Here is a 21,545-nt window from a genome sequence, read left to right on the forward strand (position 1 = left end):
AACAGGGTTCTAGAGGGGAGGGGGGTGGGAGGATGGGTTAGCCTGGTGGTGGGTATTGAGGAGGGCACATTCTGCATGGAGCACTGGGTGTTATGCACAAACAATGAATCATGGAACACTTCATCTAAAACTAATGATGTAATGTATGGGGATTAACATAAGAATAAAAAATAAATAAATAAATAAATAAATAAATAAAGATTCTCCCTCTTCCTCTCCCTCTGTCCTTCCCTCCCCCCCCCAAAAAAAATATGTGGATTTTTGACTGTGTGCAGTGTCAGCTCCTCAAGGGTCAGTTGTACAATGATAAAAGTTTGTCCTGGGCACCTCTGGGTGAGGTGATTAGGAAAGACTTTCATAAAGGTTATTTTTGAGCTGAGTCTTTAAGGAGGTGTTCAGGAGGAAGGTGAGACTGCCTATGAGAAGGGAATACCTACCATACACAGGGAGGGAAAGATAGATATTCAGTAATATAGTAGCTTTGATGTGGTTGGAGTATAGGGAATGGGGAGGCCTGGCAAGAGAGGATTGCCATATAAGAGTTGGAACCTTTTTATGTAGGCAGTGGGTAGTCTTGGGAAAATTGAGAGAAGAAGCATGATGTGAGCAAATTTGCACATTCAGAAATATGTTGGCTCTTAGACAAAGGGGAGATACATAGGAGCATAGGAGATATCAGAAACTGGGAAGCTAGAGCATAATCTAGACTGTACTGACCAATGTGCTAACCACTAGCCATATATGGCTACGTTCCAAGGGCTCAATAGCTCCATGTATTAAACATGGTAGACATAGATCATGCCCCTTAACACAGAAAGTTCTATTGGACAGCACTGATCTAGACACCTACACATCACCAAAATAACAATGGCATGTCATCTTAAAGGAGCTGGGGGATGTAATTAGGGTATATGTATCAAGCAACTGGGAATTTCTGGCCAGAAGGTATTTAAGGATTTATTACCCTTTGGTGGGCAGTTATGTCACCATAGGTAAAGTGGATTTGTGTCCTCAAAAGGGGAAGCTGCACAGATTCACTGCATTTCACCTCATGAACATGAAAGGTCTGGCATTAGAAAATGACAGAACTCATATTCAAAAATAAACTCCACCTTCCATCTCTAGCCTGAACTATATTTGACACCTTCCAAAATGCAATGCTTTCAGGAAGATGTGACATATAAACATGCAAGTTGTTAGATGTAGTAACAACACCCAACTGCACGGAGCCCCACGCCGTGAAGACAGTTCATGCTAGTGCTCCTGAAAGAGGCCCTCTCCCTGGGGCAAGGCCAACAGCTCGTCACTCTTCCAGTAACTCATGTATAATAGCTTGTGTGCAATCGGGACGGCTTTGTCAGGGCCATCTGAAAACACTTTGTTTCCAAGAAATGCTTAGTTGGGCTTTACTGAGTTCAGCGAAATGTGAGTGAAGAGGGCAGTTAGGTCTTCTGTAAAAATAAAAATTCAAACGAGGTGATATGGAACGAGTTAGGTTGATACTGCCTCATTGACAAGACACGAAGCGTCATCTTGAAAATTCCTCAGGTGAGGTTCAGTAAGCTACAACTGAGTCGGAACACTCTTCCCTGAATCTCTTGCCTCTATGAAGAGAGCCCAACTATCTCTTGACAAACAGGTCTTGCCTGGCTCCGGAGAAAGGCATGTTGTAACTTCACTCAGTGATGACTTAGATTCTGCCTGAGGAAATTTTCCTGCCCTCTAACAGAAATTCCCCATTAACAGTGTAAGCTTATTTGCTTAAACTTTTCTTGGGTGGGGGAAAGAGCTGGCTCAATCAAATTTTTCACTTCTAATATCCGTCCAATTCTTATCAATTGGAAAAAAGAGTATAAAGATGGACCACGTAACATCAAGTTACTAATCTAAAGCTATCACTCCAGCGGACCCAGGGTTTCTCAACCTCAGCAATGCTGACATTTTGGGCCTGGAAATTCTTTGTCGTGGAAAACTATTCTCTGCATTGTAAGATGTTAAGCACTGTCTCTGGTCTCTACCCCCTACAGGCCAGTAGCATCCTCTCCCCACCTCAACAAATTCTGACAATCACAATGTCTCTAGACATTGCCGAATGTCCCCTGGGGAGCAAAATTGTCCCCTGCTAAGGACGACTGATCCAACCTAATATCAGCACTAAATATAAGCAGGTTGCTACAGGGAATATATATATATATTGTGATAACAATATAAAATATGAATGTATATATGTCTATATTTTTATTTTAAGATGCTATATTCATTGTGGTCATTCTGCATTCTACAATTATAATCGAGACTACTGTCTCTGTTCTTTTTTAAAAATGTAAGATGTAGATAAGAAATTGAATCCCTCTCACCCTACCCCAAGATCTGTGTGGTGTATGTAAGGCCCGGCACCAGCTAGAAGGTGATCTGAGTTTCTCTCCAAAGCTGAGGACAAACAGCTGCTGCAGCACATGCTTGATGGGTAACAAGTAGTCAGCTACCTGCCCGTATCTCTCCTCTCCTCCCCTTTAGCGCCCTCAGTATTCTTACAAATCTAGATACCTTCCACCATAAGTGGTTTCTCTGGGACCCCACATGTTTGATTTCTTGTGATTTAAAGGTGTCAGCTTTCAGAACATGAAATTCTTAAAATACTGGAGACAGAATCTGGAATCTGTTTTCAGTTCTACTAAATAACCGTGTGGCACTGGCCAAGTCATTTTCTCACTTGGGCTGGATGATGAGTTTTAGGCAGGATGCATTTGGTTCTAAGTGACAAAAATCAACTCAAGTTGGCTTAAAGAACAAAACAACAACAACAAAATGAAGGTAGGGTGGAGAATAAATCAGTTCATATATTGAAAAGCTTAGTGGCTATGTTGCTTCAGGCCTGGCTGCTTCCAGGTACTCTACTGACACCATTGGGAATGTCTCCCCCTTCTTATCACATCTCCGCTTGCCTCCCTGTTGACTCCATTCCCAGGCAGCCTCTTCCCTTGAGTGGTCAGATGGCTGCAGTGGTCCAGCCTCAGCATCTCTCAGAGCCTCCCTAACTATGGCACAGCCATGCACACACAGCAGGTGCTTGTGAACGAGATGGAAACAATAAGCTGCGAGTCTCATTAGTTCCATCCAGGCCCTTGCGCCTACCATGGGCCAAACACAATTCTAGGGACCTGATATGTATTCTCTCCAGGATTCACAACAACATGGGAAGTCAGCATTGTTATTATCAGACAGGCCCAGAGGAGTGAAGTAGGGCACTCAGACTCACACAGAAAGCCGCAGAGCTCAGTCAGCCTGGCTTCAAAGTCTGTGCCTCTCTATTCCTCACTTGTGCTTTGGAGGACAGAAACAATTAGGCCAAGAGGTTAGGGATGGGGTGCATAATGCAGAGAAATACCGCACGCATGAGGGCAGAAACAAACATTAGCAAAAGACAGGTGATCTCATCCATTGGAGTCCAGGGTTTCATTCGGGGCAGGGTAAAAATTAAGAACGGGATGAATTGGATGATGAGGCAGATTAATAGGTGGCTTTCGGTGCGAGGCAACTCTGGGCTTAGGAGTAGCCCATTGTAGTGTTGGCAGTTCATGAACCTGAGTGTGCATCTTGGTTCTGACCCTTGGGTGTGTGGTTCACATCCCTGAGTCTCTGGATAGTGTTGCGGTCATTATAGAAGGGGCAGAAATCAAATCCCTGAGCTAGATACTTAGCTGAACAGATGTGCAGTGATTTCATCCATGTCCCTTCAGCTGGAGACACAGAGTCCAGCTAAAGTTCAGGGTATCTTGTGCCTTTTGTGACGGTAACCTTGGCTGCCACGCCCCAGTGCCTCACTGGAGCCCGTCATACCGTGAAGAATGTTCCGCCACACAGCCCTCCACAAACCCCATGTGCAGAACACTTCAAAAATCTGATGCATTTCCTGACAAATGTTCTCATGGAACTCAAAAGCAAGTCGGCCCATATTTCTAAAAACTTCATTGATTACAAGCAAACGGAAGGTAATATCTCAGATATTGACATTATTCCTCTTTACACAAATAGGTACCTTGCTTTTTTACCCCATCAAAAATACGGGCTTCATAAACCCCAAGCATTTGGGGGAGGAAAATGGTTAATCAGGTATCTGAATAAAGTATTGGGGACTATCATTAGAATGGTTGCTTGGATTCGCTAACCAACTGTTTTGCCTATGTTAATACTGTTATTTTGCAATGCTCAACTTTAACACAAAAGCTATGGTTTTTTTTTTCATTTTTAATTTTTGAGAGAGAGAGAGGTGAGGAGGGGCAGAAGGAGAAAGATAATCTTAAAGCAAGTTCTCCACCCAGTGTGGAGCCTAACACAGGGTTTGAACTCACAGCCCTGAGATCACTACCTGAGCTGAAATCAAGAGTCTGAAATCAAAAGTTGGTCATTTAACCAACGGAGCTACCCAGGGACCTCCACAAAAGCTATGTTTTTATTAAATTCTTGAACTTACAAAGCCACAGAGGAATTCCAGTTTCTGGTTTGAGAATTGGTTTCTCTCCTCACAAGTCATTTGTTCGACGTGATTGGTCACTACAGCTATTTCTGGGAGGAGCCTTGATTCTACCCCTGGTTAATTATCTCCCCTAAGATGGCCTCGGTGGTACATTCCAGAAGGAGACCAATGAGTTTGTGTTCACATCTCATTCATTTTTTAGCAATCATTCTTGTCTGATTTGAAAATCATAAATGAACCATTCAAGGCTTAAGTTTTGGAGTCAGAATGCCTGGATTCAAATCCAGCTAGTTCTGTCGCTTGCTACCAGGGCAATGATAGGAAAGTTAGCCCATCCAAGCCTCAGTTTTTTCATCTGTAAATGGGGATGATAATAGTCCTTTGTTCATAGAAAATTTGTGGGTGCTAAAAGAGAAAAATACACACAAAATCTTTGCTCAGTTCTTAGCATGAAGCGAGATCTCATTTATAAGTAGTAATATGGTCACTGAAATTATTATTTTGGATTTGATAGTTCCTGGTACTGGGTTGGTGGTTGGTGGTTTTTTTTGGTTTGGTTTTTTGGTGTTGAGGTTTTTCATTTGTTTGTTTGTTTTGGCTTTTTTGTTTGCTGTTTACCATCTCCCGAACACATCTGTCTCCTCCACCAAAAATCCTGACACCCTATCACTACCTAGATCAATTACGCATTGTCTACACAGAACATTTTAATATCTGCTTGCCATTAATCTTTTGAATGAAAAAGGAACCAGTTGTTTTAAGTGAATTTTGGGCATTGATCGGCAACATGCTCCCTATCTTAAATTAGTGAATGTATTAACAAGATATGAGCCGAGCAGCAATTTCATAGATAACATTTACTGCTTCAGGGATGGGAAGAAGACTGTAGCCCTTTCTTGGAGAACTAGAGTTGGATCCAGGTCAGATTAAGGAGAAAAATGGTTCTGTAATTGAGACAATGGGAATTAGTACAATGTGACTTCAACCACAGGTGGTGTAGGATGAAGTTTTCAGGTATGGCTGAAGCTGTTGGTGAATGAAGGCCTGGAGCAGGGCTGGCAAATGAGAACTCGGCACCCGCTGCCTTACCTCCACTCCTGGTCTGTGATTTTTCTAAGTGATCATGGCATTGTTTCCCACTGAACCAGGGCACCCAGAATCCTTCTCAACGCAGCATTTCAAACAGCGACTACCCATCTATCAGAATTAGCAAGGGAAATGCTTTGTCCAGCTGTAGGTCTTTTAATCAGAAATATGTCATGAGCTGAAACTATCTCAAAATCTTACTTATTTGGAAAAAGATAAATTAGTAAAATCTAAATTAGTCTCCCTTTTCAAGGTTGTGGGGGAGCCCAGTCACACAGATAATTAGACTTTGATTTACATGGGGATCTTGGAAAAGACACACACATACACACCCACACATACACAAGACCATATGAGTTTAATGAATGACATATTGCTGCCTTTGCATGTTTCCTCTTGCTTTTTTAACAGATTAATTAAAACCGGTTTTCCCTATATTTGCTGGGGACTCTATACACATTCCAAGTGGAACTCCAAAAATAGTTTGGGGGTCAGGAGGCCTCTGTAGTGCATAAAGTAGGAACCAGGTAAGTGTAGAGCCCCTGGTTACATGCCCACCCCACACTAGGTATTTTAGTAAGAAATCATGGTCTATAAAGTGAGCCTGTATAAGTTCCAACTTTTTCCCCTGTACTTTGGAACTTGTTTGTGTCTATACAGATGGTCTCTGTCAGTTGGAATAGTCGGGGGAAAAATGTAGCATAAGTGAACAAAATTAGCAAATGACATAGCAAACAGAGAACGCCATACAATTTGATTGGGGGAAGATCTAGGGACTGAGAAATTTCCCAAGTAATGGGAGGTACTATCAAGGAGCTTAAGGAGTTACCAAAGCACGGATTTAAAGAGGCCAGGGGAATAACAGAAATCAGACAATTCTGTGATGTGTGTTTCAGTACATTGAAGTAACCCCAGTGCTTTCATTGTGGTAGGAGTGCTCTTCCATTGTCTGTATTTGTATAAATTAAAAGGCAGTTCTGTCTGTACTATATGAAATGAATTCACGCTGAACAAAATTTCAGAAAGTTCATGTAAAGAGTGATTTCACAGCAACTATCATATCAGGCTCCTGGAAAATTGCACTTGAACTTCAGTTCCACCTCAGTCACTCAAAGGAATTTAAAAAATTGGCTTCCAGCCATTCTTGTTCTTCAACATGCATTTCCAGATATGCCTCAATAATACAAACATTAAAGCCTATTGATTGTGAGTTAAAATCTGTTCCTACCAGAGCCTTGCTGCTAAATGGACGTTAACACTGACTTCACAGGGCCCTGGTCAGGACACGTCTACATTCAGGGGCCTAGAAGAAGGCACAGGGTAACACTGCTGTGAAGGAACCACTTTGAACTTCATAACAAAATTACAAGAAAAGCTTTGAACTCTGCCAGATGATAGCTGCTATAAATAACCATTTATTCAAAGAAATGTTTCTTACTTGAAATCTTGAGAGTGCCTTGGGACTGGGAGATGGGAAACTGGAAACATGATTTGTAAATCAACCTTCCCCCCTCCTTGTATGTCTTCCTCTTCCCCCCCCCCACCCCCATCATGCTGTTAGGGCAAACACCATGCAGAGTAGTGAGAGGGTGGATTTTGGAACACATAAACCTGAGTGTGACTCCTGGCCCCTGTCACTTGCTAACTAGGCAATTTTACTGCTCTGTGCCTCAGTTTCCTCATTTACAAAACGGGGATTATAATAATTCTAACCTCAGAGAGATACTATATATAAAGGGGCAGATAGTCATTGCCCAAAAACATGAGCAGTTAAAATAGTAATCGTGATGATAGTTAGTAGAGGGAGAGCTATGGGAGAAATGTGGATTAAATGTTAGCCCCAATTCTGATGAAACTCTGACATGTCCAGGCTACTTTTGCTGGAGCATCCGGCAAGAACATTGTGCCTTACGTGGCTCCCAAACTGTTAGATATAAATTGAATCTTTCAAGCCAAATTCTGTTTATCCATTATTCTATTTCAGGGATGATGATTCTTCAGTTGTGTTACTGGACAGGAGCCCCAAACACTTGAGCTGTAGGAGTCTCTTATTCCCTGTCTCTTTCTGCAACTCCTACCCTCAAAAAAGTAACAGACTAGTGCTGGGTGGGTGGCTCTGTGCAACCCGTCGAGTTTCCTCTTACCAGAAGTCCATCTCCTTTTCTCTCAAAAACTGCTCAGGCATCAACTTCCCCAGGAAACCTTGTTGGACTATCTACCCTTACCTCTCCCTGGCCAGGCTGGACCAAGTGTCCCTCTTCCTGCCTCCACAGCACTATGTCTCCACATGCCACTGTCCTCTTTATTACCTGGTACTGAAATGATATACTTACCTGTCTGCCTCCCCCACTCGACTGTGAGCTCTCTGTGGGTAACAATGATGTCTTGCTTATTTTTGTGTTCTCAATATCCAGCGGAGTATACATAAGAGGCACTCCCATTTTATTGAAGGAAATTGATCTATCAATAACATTTAATGCACCGAGGAATAGATCAGGAAAGACAGTTATAAAAGTGGCAACAAAAAAATGGCATCCATCTGAGGTGCCTGAAAATGTATTTGCATATGTAGTACATTTAAAAGCAGGAAAACATATTTCTTCTGACACTTCCTGCCTGAGTTGAAACTCTAACCAGATTCTTGAGTTTGCTTTCTCAACACCTTACCCTTCTTTCCACACCTCCAGCTTTAGGGCATATCCCGTGGGCTGCTACTCTTGGCTCATTTTTCTGAGCTTCCCAAATGAACACACCAGCAGGCAAGCAATCACAAGGACCCCAACACATAAGGGTGAATCAGGTGAAAGTACACACACCAATTATCTTCACTCAGCAATTTGGCTGCCAGGAGCTCCCTGCCATGTGAAAGAGAGGTTGCAGCAGCCTTCTGTGTGGAAGGAGAACTTTTTGACCCAAGGACAACTCCAAGTTACTGCCCACCACCTGCCAGGCTGGCCACTCCTCCTCATGGCCTGGAGTAGCTGTGCTTTGTAGGATTTCCCCCGTGATATGCAAAACAAAACAAAAATAAAAACAAATGGTGGTCGGGTGCCTGGGTGGCTCAGTTGGTTAAGCGACTGCATTCGGCTCAGGTCATGATCCTGGAGTCCCGGGATCAAGTCCCACATTGGGCTCCCTGCTCAGCAGGGAGTCTGCTTCTCCCTCTGACCCTCCTCCCTCTCATGCTCTCTGTCTCTCATTCTCTGTCTCGCAAATAAATAAAATCTTAAAAAAATAAAAATAAAAACAAATGGTGGTCAAGAGAATGGGGGCATTGGCCAATTCTTTAGGATGCACATATGTGGCCCTTTCTACTTCTACCCTAAACTAACTAATTTGGTTAGAGTCTATCTTGTTCATTTGCTCATTTATTCAACAGGTGCTATTCGTTAGGAAAATATTGAGGGTACAGGGGGAATAATGTAGACAGATGTCCACCTTCAGATAGTAATAAGGACTGTGAAGAAATGTAAACAGGCTAATAGGATAGAGCGTATGGGTGAGAAACTTGGAAGGAGGCAAACAGGAAAAGTTTCAAGAGAAAGGGCTTATCAGCAAGGTGGCAGGTGGGGAGAATATTCCACATAGAGGAAGCGGGAAGCATAAAGAGTTAGAGGACAGAAGGGTCTGGCATGCTGAAGCAGCAGAGGTAAAGAAGGCCACGCTGGCTAGGGAATAAGGGGCTGAGTGGCGAGTGGTAAGGCCACTACTGGGGGCAAGGTAGGAGAGGCCGTTTGTGCCAGAGAGGCAGAACATCATCATAAGGAGTCATCATAAGGAGTTTCAGTTTCTTTCCACATGTAATGGGAAGCCATTGGAGGGTGCCAAGCAGGAGAGCGATAGGACCTGATTTCTTTGGAGAAGGGATGCAAACAGTGGGGATTAGATGGGTGTATGGCAAGAGGAGAAGCAGGGAGAGCAGCAAGAAGATAGTCCAATGAGAGATGATGGGGAATTATAGTAGGACTGTGGCAGGGAAGATAGAAAGAAGTGCATGTTTTCCTGACTGGTTGCATTTCAGCCGTCTAGATGGATATTTCCACTCATGCCCATTTGGTGAAATACGCAGCTACCTGCAGTATGAATTTGGACATTTGGAGAAACATCAAACCACTTGAAAGAAAATACATCTGGAGCATTTCTTTCTCTCTTTAATTTTTTAGATATTTATATTGTGAGGTGGTTTCAATGTAACTTTCTCTGGATGCTCTCATGACACTCATTGCTGACCTTTGACCCCTCTGTCCTCTTTCCCAGGTCGTCCCATTCCACCTACATCCTCGTCTAGCCTCCTCCCATCTGCTCAGCTGCCTAGCTCCCATAATCCTCCACCAGTTAGCTGCCAGATGCCATTGCTAGACAGCAACACTTCCCATCAAATCATGGACACCAACCCTGATGAGGAGTTCTCCCCCAATTCATACCTGCTCAGAGCATGCTCAGGGCCCCAGCAAGCCTCCAGCAGTGGTAAGGAAACTGTGGTGTCTGAGTGCGCGCTGTTGTCTGTGTGACATTCTTGAGTCTCTGGCAAAATGACAGCCCTGAATCCAGGGCTGGGGAAAAGGCGGTGTGGGGAGCATCAGGTGAAACATGCTTGTCGCTTTGTGGCATTGCAACTCCAAGACGCATTTATTGAAGGTCACAGTTACTGACGAGGTTTTGCTTATCTTAACAGGGCTTGGGCCTCCTTCCGTGGGAGGAATTTGCCCACTGCTGCACATGAGAGCATGCAGGTCTCAAAGGTGAAGTGCCGAGAGACAATGGAATATTGAATTTTGTATTACTACAATTCTGGTCATAGCCGAGTGACCCTGGACACCCTCACGTGCCCAATTTGTGTGCATTTCAGATCTCTTGGTTTTTGATGGCTGGCTTCTGACTTTTTCTTCCTTGCTTGTTTAGATGATTTTGTGATTAAAATGCGTTCCCTTGACATGAATACCGAATGCCTTGCCAAGTCTGAAGTGTTCAGGAGGTGACCTCTCCTATAACCCTCTGCATGTGCCACTTCACTTGAATTTAACAAGCTGATCACATGGTACCATGATAAATCCTGCCTCTAAAGCCTGAGTTCTCATTGTAGTTTTCACTTGCACCAAGCAAAGGGACTGGCCGCAAGGTTCTGTCCCACCTTTGAGGATTTTGGGGTTACTGTCTTAGCTCCCAATCTCTAGATCTTAAGTAGAATTGCCCCAGGCTCAGCAATAATCATGCCTTATTTTGATTTGCCTTGTTGGTGAAATATTCACAAAACATATGAACACAGGAGTGGGCCACACCTAGGGTTAAGTACCTATGGCCCAAGGAGAGACATTTGCAGAAATTGATTGATCCTGACCCAACGGCTTTGGAGTTACCTTCTGAATTGGCCCCTCATGGTATTCATTAACATATCCCATCAAAGGCAGTACAGAGCTTTCCATGCCAAGAGTGTACCTTGATGAGATTGGGTTTTGGCTTCACCCATGAGAATATGCCACCACCGGCCTCAACCTCTACAATTAGAAAGGACCTCCCAAATGCACTGAAGATGATTCATTCTGAAGATGGGATGATGGACTGCTACTTATGATGGCCCATGCCCTTCTTCAAAGCCAGGCCTGATATATTTAGTAAACTCGTATTCTTTTTCAAAAAAAATTACCTAATCAAATCTCTCATCAAATGAGCAATCCATTGTTGATATTATAAAGGCCTTTAATCTACCATAAATCTTTATTAGAACTCATCAGAGTTTCTAGTTTGAGAGAAATGTGATTATGGCACTCTTAAAATGACATTACATCATTGGGGTGATTGGTTTATCATTTGGAGAAGAGACATCAATCATAACTAGCATAACCACACAGTAAATGAATTCAACCTTTCTACCGCGGAACAATGACACTGTAATTGCTCAAAATCAGGCTTAAAATGAAATCGGAAAATGCTCTTTCTTCAAATGTGATGTTAACTTAATGGAATATATTATGAAAAATCATGTTTGAGGAAATTCTATATAATTAAAAATATGTGGAAATATATTCCCTTTTTTCTTTCATCGGAACCTGATTTTAGCTACAGAGCCATTTCTTTCTTTTCTTTTCTTTTCTTTTTTTTGCTGCAGAGATTATGTTGCATTTAATTGAACTATCCTCGCTTATGTTTTGCTGCTTTTTATTTCATACTATGTAATCGTGATGAATATTGTATTATGAAGGACAAGAGGCTTTTGAAATGAGGTGCACCTGCTGATAGCTTTTTAAAAACAGACAATTATTAGGGAGAAAATGAGCTTTTAAAAACTATATCCTTTTATGCATATATGGATAGCTGGGCAAAGATGATTTCCAGAAGAGAGGTCAGTTTGTATCTGAGAGCCGTCCAGAATATTTTCTCAGTGATAACACTGAGAGATTTCTTTTCTTTTTGACATTGTATCAGATTATAAGTTGTTGGTAGAGTATTTTTGTTGGCTTTCTGCTTAATCAAGACCTCATTTTGGTGGACACAACAGATCTGTGTGTTCAGAGTCAAACTTAGCCATTTTTCATCACTCACCTCAATTTGTTCAGCTCACTTAAGATTGATAGCTATTTAAACTTCAGTAACAGGGGAAATACTGCAGAACATTTGAGGGTCCATTTTCATCCCAAACAAGAGCTGTGTGATATGATTTCTTCACCTGAGGGGTGAATATCCAATTGCGCAATACCCTTGTTTTCAGCAGGTACTTCTCTGAAAACTTGTTACAGCTCTGGCCACTGGGCAGTCATTCAAACTTCTTGATTGAGGTTTAGCTAAGTAGGTGCAAATCAAGTGCAAATATGTGTGCTCCTAGGTGAGTGCGTGTGTGTGTGTGTGTGTGTGTGTGTGTGTGTGTCTGTGTGTCTGTGTCTCCGTGGAATGGATTTGGGGTCCAAGGCGAATTGGGCATTCTATCAAGATCAGAATGCAGTTTCCATGAATTTAAATTTGACATAAAGGATTGAAAATAGAGTTCGACACAGAAGATGCAAAGTACAGAGCTGGGCCTGGGTGTTCTGAATTGATTGTGATGAAAGGGGCTGGATTTTTCCGTAGGCATCTTGGCACAAATCAAACGACCGTGTGAGTGGTTGTGTTCTGTTTAGCTGGTTAATTGCACAGAATTTTTTTAAGTTGGTCTCTTGTCAGTGACCTTGTGTTCTGAAGATCTGGTCGCAGTTTGATCTTTGTCTCTTTCTTAGGTGAAATAAAACCTCTTCCAGCATGTCCAGCCTATACACGACAGTAAAAAATTTATTTGCTGCTGCCCCCTTATCGTTGCTGTTAATACTTGACAGTAGTGAAGCTCATCACTAAGGAGAGTCACTGCGCATGCACACTTCCTGCCCAAAGAGCCTCTGTTCTAAAGAGACAAACTGGACACAAACTACACAACTAAAATGTTTTTGACAACATGAAAACATCCTCAAAGCAACAACAAAACCTCACCTTTGTGACTTGACTGTCATTATTTTCTGTGACTGTAGCGCATTCTTTAGTGGACGGTACTAAAACCTGGGCACCTCTGGAGCCAAATTGCTCTAACACTCCATCTATGCCAGTCGAGCAGATATCCAGGAAGAGCTACTGAGATGCTTTGAAGAGTGGCATTTTCCCCTCCCCTTAAGCATTTTCTTCCAGATAGTTGAGCTCTCCGTGTTCTGACCTTCTGCCAGGGTGGGTGAGCTCCAGAGATGTTTCTTGTATACAAAAGCATAATTTCAAATCCTATGAAATAACTCATCTGGAAAAAAAATCTGGATCCCAGCAGCGTAATGGAGGCTTCTGCAGATGGAGGACTAAGACTTCCAAATCAGAATACACGCGCAGCCACATTATAATCTAAAAACAGTGGCTCACCTCCCCTCATAATTGGTTGAGTTTTGTTTTTGTTTTTCTTAAGTCTAACTAAAGGGTTTAGAACTCTCAGTAGTAACATCAAGCTACAGAGAAGAAATGTAATTTGGATGCCTCTGCCAGGACACTTTCAGTAGGTCCTATGTGCCGAAGGAGCTGTCCCAGTTGGAAAATCTCCGTTTGTCACTGAGTGCATTAAAGGTGTCCCAAGCCCTTTAAAAAAAAAAAAAAAAAAAGCAATGTCTTAATTATAAACAAAAATAGTACATCAAAATCAGCGAGCTTCAGGTTTCCTTGAGTGGTCCAAGAATTCAGTTGCTTACCTAACTTAAGGATTGTCTTATTTATTTAGCATCATAAAGCAAAAGCTTCCTTTATTCATTCATTTATTCAGCCATCCATCCATTCGTTCCTTTTCTTACATCTCCCACATAATGTGTGACAGCTTAGAACAAATCTCTCTAACTGGAAAACTATAACTAGATGACACAGTAAGGGTGAAGGAAAAAAAAATGTAGCAGGGTGGGAAACAGACAAATAGGCTCATATGTAACGTCCCATTTCATTATTTAAGATAGAAAACTTGATTCTGAGCTTCCTAGAAACCAAAGCGAAAAGGGAAACACAGATAAGATACATAACATTCATGAGATAAAAACAAATCAACTGCTTTCAGGGAAATTCTATGAATCCTCATAGGGAAGCCAGAAAGAAATTTGTCTTAAAGGAGATAATGTGTGCATCCCGATGACTGAATTCTCAGTAACCTGCAAAATACATATGCTAAAGAATTTCCTGTCAAAGTTTCTTGTAAACACCCTCCACATAAGCCATACAAAACACTTTGAGTTAAAAGGCAATTCTACAAATATCCAAACATTGCCCAGCTTAGGGATAAAATTTGATTTGATCCATGGATCAACCTTAGTTTTACTAAAGGGCCATGTACACCGCGTTCCCATTGGCAACGGGCCTTAAATATCATTGCTCGTAACTAAATTTTTATGGGAATTAACTGACTTTGAGATTGTAGTCAGAACTCTAAAAACAGATGTTCTAGGTTATAACTTTGTCTTGACAGCTATAGATACGGAAGAACTTCAATCCTCTGATGAACACTAAAGCCCAGGGTTCCAGGACAGCCTTTGCTCATCTGGGCCCCCTCCCCAACATCCATGGGGCTGGATTTGAGACGAGCAAGAAGAGGGTCCCCAGAATTTTTTTAAATTAATGAAACTTCTTCTCCTTATATATTTTGGGTTTGGGGAGATTTTTTTCCTCTACTATAAATTCCCTTTCCTTCTTAAGCAGCTACGCTCACTGTAATTCAATTTAGTTTTGGGTTTTCTGAAGAGCTCACAGCAATTACTATGCACATTGATGATTGTACTGTGCTGATGAGACTGACTCATTTTTTAAAAGTCTGTACATTGTGAGGTGATTTTGCCACCTCTCCTAAAGTACTGTATTTAAATGTCATCTTCTGTTCTCTGTAGGCTTTGCTCTCTCCTCTCAGCTTCACTCCATCATACAGAGGCCTCCACCGCAGGGTTTCTGATCTTGCGTTCATAGCAGTTGCTCAATATTTATTAAACAAGTTAAGTAACCAATATCTTTAGTAACTCCCTTTGTTTTATCAATTTTCTGCTTTTCATCATGTATGATGAAAAAAATGGATAGTTTAAGGAGGGACTGCAGATCGGAATGTCCCAGCATGGGGAAATATACTTATTTTACAAAATAGATTCAATATGCCTATTTTGTATCATGTTGCATCTGTTTTTAGGTACTTTAGAACTTTATAGTTCACCTTTAAATGAGAAGTTTCCGAAAAACGCCGCTTCAGTACATCCCTAGAAGTAGTGGCTAAGGTCAGTACGAAGAACCTGGTGGGAGCCCTGGGTGGGCCTTGGCGGCTTCTCCTCCAGAGGAGTTCTCAGCCCACTGGGCAGTACGGACAAGTCCAGGATGCTGTCTCAAGGCTGTGGAGGTCACGGGGACAGCACCTGCTCCTGTCCCAAACGCACAGCCACACAGGGTTTGGCTCTCTGCCTGAGACCCTTTTCCTCCCTTCATGTTAGCTGTTAAGCTAAGCACTTTATATACCTTGCTTCATTTACTTTTATTTGTCCCCCACCACATCCCAAGGTAGTAGGTCTTGCTATCATACCCATTTTATTGATGAGACCACTGTAGCACAAGATTAAGTAACTTGCCCAAATTACAAAGCTGGGAAATGAAGGACCTATGTTTCTTTTTTTTTTTTCTTTTTAAGATTTTATTTATTTATTTGTCTCAGAGAGAGAGAGAGCACAAGCTGGGGAAACTGCAGGCAGAGGGAGAAGCAGGCTCCCCGCTGAGCAAGGAGTCTGATGTGGAACTCGATCCTGGGACCCTGGCATCATGACCTGAGCCAAAGGCAGATGCTTAACCGACTGAGCCACCCACGCATCCCATTACCTGTGATTCAAATCCAACCTTCCTGATTTCAGAGACATTTTCCCTTGCCCCTCTCTTAAATGTTACCCTCTAAAATAGTTGTATAGCTTATTGAGATACACAGAATACACTGAAAACATTATATTAAGGGGCATGGTTACAGTTTTAAAAGGTTGAAAAAAACATACAGCATCACAAAATACTCTTCCCCTTCTCTGCTTGAAAAGCACACTATTATCCTAGACTTTGGTTCAATAAATTCCAGAGGGGTTCAGGAACTGTGATTTTATGGCTCCCTTATAGTGATTCTTCTGGTCTCATAAGTTTGGGGAGCATGAATGTAATGGGGAAGCTCCAAAGTGGAAGTTGGGGAACTTGGGTGTTCTCTACTCTGTCTCTGATTCACAGCTTGATCTTTGGCAAGTCATTCAATTATCCTGTGCTTCTGCTTCTCTACCTTTCTTTTTTTTTTTTTTAAAGATTTTTATTTATTTATTGAGAGAGATAGTGATAGCATGAGAGGGGGAGAGTCAGAGGGAGAAGCAGACTCCCCGCTGAGCAGGGAGCCCGATGCGGGACTCGATCCCGGGACTCCAGGATCATGACTTGAGCCGAAGGCAGTCTCTTAACCAACTGAGCCACCCAGGCGCCCACTTCTCTACCTTTCAAGGTTGGCCTTTGGCCCCAAGGGTCCATTCTTGCTCTACCATTACGTGTGTAAGTACCTTGTGTCCAGCTTGACCAGACTGTCCCAGCTACGGTCAACCCCCGCAACTCCTCTTCCTGGATAGTGTGGATTTCACTCCACCCTCTTGGCCATTGGCAGAACAGACCTACAGGGTCATGCAAAGCAGCTCCTTGCAGTTTTTCTGCAGAAGCTGAGAAACATGATCTGGGGTCCTATAACACTTTGCTGAAAATGTTGAAAGCACTCCCAGCAGCAAGTGGAAAAAGCATAGTGCCTCCAGCATTGACCCAGGCTCCTCGAGATTCACCCCAGCCTCCGAAACAATGTCTCCCGTGCTGAGAATTGGGAATTGATGGTCCTCAGGACTCTCCTGACACTGGTAACCAACTCAGGAGTATAGCAAACAGAGATCAGACCTTTTTTTTTTTTCCCATGTGTGCCTTCTTGCAACACAGACACACTTTTTGATTGAAGGTCCAGCAATTTCCAACAGCTAGGGTTGGGACCGTTCTTCTGTACCATGGTGCAAATGAGCACACAGGCAAGATGGACAGGTAATTCCTTTGGAGATGCGCAGCAGAGAAGTGACATATGGCACAGAACTGCTCCTCTTCAGCAAATAATCTTGCTATTGACAAAATTCCCAAGGTCGATAAGCATTGTGTACATTCTACCTCTCCATCTCTGTCCCTGCTCCTTGGTACATACAAAAAAGATGTCCTGGGCAAGCCCAGAGAATAGGAGCTATATGCCACATCTTAACAATTTCCTGCCCTGACAATTTTTATCCAGAACTTCAGCTTCTCCCAAATTCCCTTAAAGACTGCATTTAAGCCTAAGCAGCTTCCTTCAGACTATTGAGTAGCCATTTTAAAATGTGACCCCAATCCCTTATTAGAGATCTCTCAATTCTCTGTTGAATGAAAAGATAGATTTCTTTTCCCAATGGGCAGTTTCAACAGAAGTTATAGCCCTAGACCCTGGTAATCTCTTGATCTTTCCCCAAAATAATAAAGAATAACCATATACTTAAGAGTTGGACTCTAATGTCCCTACTACTTGGATTCAAATTATAGCTCAGCCTTAGTCACTTTCTAACTTTCATGATCTTGAACAATGTAATAAATCTTCCCTTTTTTAACCTATAAAACAGTAATAAAAGTAATAAAACTTCTAAAGTTGTTATGAATATTAAATGACATTCTTTTGCATTAAATATCTTAAAAGGAAACTTAGTTGGAACAAAGGTCAAGTTTGATATTATTTACTTTTTAACTTAGAGTTAACTTATTATAATAACATATATAACAGGAAATTTCCCATTTTTACCATTTTTAAGCATACAGTTCTGTGGCTTTAAGTGCATTCACATTGTTGGGTAAACATCACCACCATCCATCCCCAAACATCTTAGTCTTCCCCACCAGAAACTCTGCACTCATTAAAAACTAACTCTCTCCCTCCCCTCCCCTGCTCCACCCCCTACCACCACCATATTATTTTGACTCTATGAATTCGACTACTCTAGGTACCTCCTAGAAGAGGGATCATACACTATGTGTCCTTTTGTGACTAACTTATTTCACTTAGTACAGTGTCTTCAAGATTTATCCATGCTGGGCATGTGTCAGAATTTCCTACCTTTTTAAGGCTGAACAATTTTCTTTTGTATCTCTATACCACATTTTGTTTATTCATTCATCAGTCAATGGACACTTGGGTTGTTTCCACCTTTTGGCTATTGTGGATGCTACTGTGAAAATGAGCATACAGATATCTGTTCTAGGACCTGCTTTGATTTCTTTTGGGTATATATCCAGAAGTAGAATCTCTGAATCATATGGTAATTCTATGTTTAATTTTTTGAATTAAAGAATTAAACTTAAAGAATTTTAAAGAATTAAAATTAAGAATTCCTCATATCAGTGAGGTCATATGATCCATGTCTTTCTCTGATTGACTTATTTCGCTCAGCATAACACCCTACAGTTCCATCCATATCATTGCAAATGGCAAGATTTCATTCCTTTTGGTGGCTGCATAATATTCCATTGTATATATACACCTCATCTTCTTTATCCATTCATCTGTCGATGGACATCTTGGCTCTTTCCACAGTTTGGCTATTGTGGACATTGCTGCTATAAACATCAGGATGCACGTACCCCTTCAGAACCCTACATTTGCATCTTTGGGGTGAATACCCAGTAGTGCAATTGCTGGATCGTAGGATAGCTCTATTTTCAGCTTTTTGAGGAACCTCCATACTGTTTTCCAGAGTGGCTGCACCAGCTCGCATTCCCACCAACAGTGTAGGAGGTTCCCCTCTCTCAGCGTCAGCCTCTTCTTGTCAGCCCTTTCTATAGATACAATATATTGAGAAGGCCGATCACGGAATCATCCCTTCTCCCTGACAGCACCAAATGCAGAGTGAACCTGTTTCCTTGAACCTTCTTTAAAATTAGCTAACAACAGCCCTTTTTAACACCCTTCTACTAAAGTACTCCATGGCTCCCCATTGTGTGTCTTTATCCTCCTTGCAGTGAGTTAATAAACTCAACTTTGTTTGACCACAGTATGCTTTATGGTGTTTTGTCTGGAAGATGTTGACACCATTACACATTACACCATTATCCATGTTTTACAGAAGGGAAAACTATAGCACAGAGAGGTTAAGTAACTTGCCCAAAGATACGTAGCAATTAAGTAGTGCAACAGGAACGTGACCCAAGGGAATCGGTCTCCACAGTGATAAATGCATAGAAATTAAAGTAAATTGTAAAAAGACAACTCCAGAAAAAAATATTCAAGAAATTAAAAAATACTCCTCATTGACTACATGTTCAGCTCTGAATAGCATTTACATGGGTAATAATATTAATGTTGAATAACAATCCAAGCATTATCGAAGAAAGATGGGGAGATTGAAAAGGTACATACGTGGATTGGGCAGGTAGAGCAAAAGTCTAGATTGGCATCTTCTGTAGTGAGAAGTTACTAGAGATTGCCTAGAATTGAAAATGCAAGAAATAGCAGCAAAGCATAGTATTTATAGACCTAGAGATAAATATCAAAATAATCAGCTAAAAAAAAAAAAAAAGGTAAATGTGGTTGCCTCTGGGAAGGAAAAATTTGGCGGTGATGGAAAATGATTGCTATTTTTGAACCAAACATTGTATGACCATTTGATTATTTAAACTCTGTTCATTTTAAAAATTTTGATGCAAAGAAAAAAAATTCAAAAGAAAGTACAAAAGATGGGGCATGCAGAATCCTTAATACAATGTCGGAAACTCCAAATGGCAGCTGTTTAATATTCTCAGACATATTGTCATTCAACAGATGGGTATTGATTAGGGGCTATGTGTTTGAGACAGTACCAGGTGTTGTGAACTTGAATGGTTAGGCACTGGAGCATCTTCATCATATCTGTAGATCTATCTGTTTCTGCTTCTGTTGATTAGGGAGCCCTGTGGAGTTGTTAGGGCTTTAGCTCTTTATCCCAACCCAGCCCCCAGCCTTACTAAAAATCCCAGGCTTAGGAAGGCACGAGCCAGAGAAGATAATGTAACTACCGTGCTTCCTCATGACTAACCCAGCAGCCATCCCAGCACAGGCCCCATCTTTTACCCAAAGCTTTCCCAACCAACTCTGCCCAACTACAGCCAGAATCAGAAGTGCATAACAGTCTTATAGTGTGCCTTATTCAATTTAGCACCTCATTACATTCTGATTTGTAATATTCTCTTGGTATTTCATGCATATAAGTCACTTGTGTCAACATTAAATTGTCACCACTTAAAGACAAGGGTCATTTCTCTGGTCTCTCTGTATCATTTAACATTTGGTGCAGGTCGAGATGCATTCAAGACATCCTTATTGATCCAGCTTTAAAAGGACAGGGGTAGACAGGAGCAGTGAAAAGGCAGATGCATCCTCAGTAGGGCCTTCCTACTTGGGCCTGTTGACTGCAGGTCATTGTAATGTTTTTAGACCTAAGATCATCTGTGATTGTGGGTGTGAGCTTGACCACTGTTAGAACAGAAGAGGTTACCATATGGTGTGAAGAGAAAAGATGCTTGTTGGTCTAATCTATTGTCTTCCTTGGATCTAAGGAATATTTCTTTTGTTGTTGTTGTTCTTTTTAGTAGCTGCTGTCCTGAGTTGATGGTGCCTTTGACTTAGTTGCCTCTAATCCTTAGTTTTGGGTGGTACAGCCATAATCTCTAGGTATTGGTCTAGTAAAGGCATGGTCTTGGCAATCTATATTAGTTTCCTATGGCTCTTGTTATAAGGCACCCCAAATGGGATGGTTTGAACATCAGAAATTTATTCTCTTACAGTTCTAGAGGTTACAAGTCACTCTAATCCAGTATAACCTCATCTCAATTACATCTGCTAAGACCCTATTTCCAAATAAGATTATATTCACTGATAACCAAGGGTTAGGACTTCAACATGTTTTTTCAGGGACACAATTCAACACACAGCAGCAGCCAGCTGAATAGGAAGTAGGACAAAGCTACTAGATGTTGGATGTGGGAATAGAGCTCAAAGCTTCCTATCTTATTTCTGCCACAATGGGAAAAGCATCATCCCTCCTCTTCCCTGCACTTGTGTTCTAGATCCCATCGGATCTCATCTTCTTCCTGTATTAAGCATCCCCTCTCTGGAGGATCTTTGCCAACAGGACTTAAATATGTAGGGAATTATTCCTCTCCTTGAAAATTTTCTAGGAAGTGTTTTCTATCCTCTCTACCCTCTCACTCCCCACATACTCTGCAACCTATTATATTTACTTAGTTGTTAACTACTTCGACTACATTCCCAATAGCCTCCTTTGGCTCAATTTAGTAAACATTTACCATCACATCTTACACTTCCCTTTGTGACTGTTTCTTCCTCCTTCAAATGCCCTTTCCTTTGGTATCTGTGGTTCTACATTCTTCTCTTCCTCATTCCTTCGTTTCTGACCACTTCTGTCTTCCTATG

The 21,545-nt window shown here is 41.7% G+C and overlaps 1 protein-coding gene across 1 annotated transcript in view; it reads left to right on the forward strand.

Moving 5' to 3' along the window:
* Positions 1–21,545, forward strand: part of TENM2 (teneurin transmembrane protein 2) — a 1,103,161-nt gene that overhangs the window by 727,835 nt on the left and 353,781 nt on the right. Inside the window, exon 4 of the mRNA XM_081826284.1 lies at positions 9,821–10,030. Within this exon, the coding sequence (XP_081682410.1) occupies positions 9,821–10,030 (210 nt within the window). The remainder of the gene's footprint in view (positions 1–9,820; positions 10,031–21,545) is intronic.

This window comes from Leptonychotes weddellii, chromosome 7 (assembly GCF_054177405.1).
Source record: "Leptonychotes weddellii isolate Sample4059 chromosome 7, ASM5417740v2, whole genome shotgun sequence".
Lineage (NCBI taxonomy): Eukaryota > Metazoa > Chordata > Mammalia > Carnivora > Phocidae > Leptonychotes > Leptonychotes weddellii.